Raw genomic sequence first — 2,500 nt, 5'->3', positions numbered from 1 at the left:
ATAATGAGGCAACTGTGCAGAATGTGATCTTTTAGTTGAGGGTATTTTTCTGTTTTACCATTTTGAAATGAAGCCACTTCATGTGTCTAGTCCCCCCATTTGAAGGTGTCAAGAGTATTTGGACAAATGTACTTATATTGTATTAAAGTAGTCAAGAGTTTAGTATTTGGTCCCATATTCCAAGCACACAGTCACTACATCAGGATTGTGACTCTACAAACTTGTTGGATGCTTGTTTGTTTTGTTTTGGTTGTGTTTCAGATTACAGTACCTTCAGAAAGTATTCATACCCCTTGACTCATTCCACATTTTGTTGTGTTACAGCTAGAATTTAAAATGGGTTAAATGTATATCATTGTTGTCACTGGCCTACACACAATTCCCCATAATGTCAAAGTATTTTTTTTGTATATATATTCTTTTTATTTTATTTGTATTTTTTACAAATTAATTAAAAATGAAAAAATGAGGAGATCAGGAGTAAAAATGTGCTCAACAATACACATAACAATACACATAACAATGCACACAACAATGCACATAGCAATACACATAACAATACACATAACAATACACATAACAATGCACATAACAATACACATAACAATACACATAACAATGCACATAACAATGCACATAGCAATACACATAACACTACACATATCAATACACATAACAATACACATAACACTACACATAACACTACACATAACAATACACATAACAATACACATATCAATACATATAACAGTACACATAACAATACGCATAACAATACACATAACAATACACATAACAATACACATAACAATGCATATAACAATACACATAACACTACATATAACAATACACATAACAATACACATTACATGAACATAACATGCAGTAATAGTGTTTAACATGATTTTTGAGTGACTATCACATCTCTATCCCCGACACATACAATTATCTGTAAAGTCCCTCAGTTGAGCAGTGAATTTCAATCACAGATTCAATCACAAAAAAAAACAGGGAGGTTTGCCAATGCCTTGCAAAGATGGGCACCTATTGGTAGATGGATACAAATAAAAAAAGCAGACATCGAATATCCCTTTGAGCATGGGGAAGTTATTAATTACCCTTTGGATGGTGTATCAATACACCCAGTCACTACAAAGTTACAGGCGTCCTTCCTAACTCAGTTGCCGGAGAGGAAGGAAACTGCTCAGGGATTTCACCATGAGGCCCATGGGGACTTTAATAGCTGTGATAGGAGAAAACTGAGGAAGGATCAACAACACTGTAGTTACTCCACAATACTAACCTATTGACAGAGTGAAAAGAAGGAAGCCTGTACAACACTTCTACGTTAATGTGGATGCTACCATGATTACGGATACTCATGAATGAATCCTGAATAAGGATGAGTGAGAAAGTTACAGAGGACAAAGATCATACCCCCGTAAAGAAATGCTAACCTCCCCTTTTATTGGTAATGGTGAGAGCTTAGCATTTTTGGTCGGGGGTGGTATGATCTTTGTTCCACTTGAACTTTCTCAGTATAGAGCCAAATGTACACATTTTAGCTACGCTGTCAAAGTAAATAGATCATTTCCAGAGATGTGTATAAATAGTATCTCTGGAGATGTACTGACGGAACAGTGTTCTCTCTCTCTCTCTCTCTCTCTCTCTCTCTCCTCTCTCTCTTTCTCTCTCTTTCTCTCTCTTTCTCTCTCTCTTTCTCTCTCTCTTTCTCTCTCTCTTTCTCTCCCTCTCTCTCTCTTTCTCTCTCTCTCTCTTTCTCTCTCTCTCTTTCTCTCTCTCTCTCTCTCTTCTCTCTCTCTCTCTTTCTCTCCCTCTCTCTTTCTCTCTCTCTCTCTTTCTCGCTCTCTTTCTCTCCCTCTCTCTCTCTCTTTCTCTCCCTCTCTCTCTCTCTCTTTCTCTCCCTCTTTCTCTCTCTCTCTCTCTCTCTCTCTCTCTCTCTCTCTCTCTCTTTCTCTCCAGTGACAGGAGGAACTCTGCACTACGGAAGCAGGTAATTTTCTCTCTGCATATGGGTTTTTTACCTTTGTCCTGGACTCACTGTCCCCTGCTCTGCATATGATGCACCCTCCCCATGCCAGTCTCTTGCTAGGTCTACAGACCACACCATCTGAACCAGTTCTGCAGGTAAACTGTACCCTATTAGAAGGGTCAGTGCTATCCTGGATCCTTGGGACATCCCTACCCTAACCCCTAACACCATACCCTAACCTTAACGGTATCCCTTACCTGACCCTAAGCTTAACTCTAACCTTAAACCTTACCTTAGCCGTTGTACATTGCCACTTTAATGGGGTAGGGACTTCCCAAGGACCAGATCAGAAGAGATAGATTCCAGTTTTATTATAACATCCAGTGAGTCTAGCTAGCTCCCCTCGTGGGAGCCTTTTGCTATGATCCTCCACTGTCACCCCCCCCCCCCTCCCCCCACACACACACACACACTATTCTGTATTCTCGCGCTTCCCTCTTCACTATG

General features: G+C 39.6%; 1 protein-coding gene across 3 annotated transcripts in view; it reads left to right on the top strand.

Annotated features, from left to right (window-relative positions):
• The window catches only part of srgap2 (SLIT-ROBO Rho GTPase activating protein 2), a 137,444-nt gene that overhangs the window by 116,036 nt on the left and 18,908 nt on the right, over positions 1-2,500 (top strand). For all 3 annotated transcript variants that reach the window (XM_064968948.1, XM_064968947.1, XM_064968949.1), the window contains one exon: positions 1,984-2,014. In XM_064968948.1, the coding sequence (XP_064825020.1) occupies positions 1,984-2,014 (31 nt within the window). The remainder of the gene's footprint in view (positions 1-1,983; positions 2,015-2,500) is intronic.

Source organism: Oncorhynchus masou, chromosome 6 (assembly GCF_036934945.1).
Source record: "Oncorhynchus masou masou isolate Uvic2021 chromosome 6, UVic_Omas_1.1, whole genome shotgun sequence".
In the NCBI taxonomy this organism is placed as follows: domain Eukaryota; kingdom Metazoa; phylum Chordata; class Actinopteri; order Salmoniformes; family Salmonidae; genus Oncorhynchus; species Oncorhynchus masou.
The sequence above is the reverse complement of the archived record's forward strand: the minus strand, read 5'-3'. Positions and strand labels throughout refer to the sequence as shown.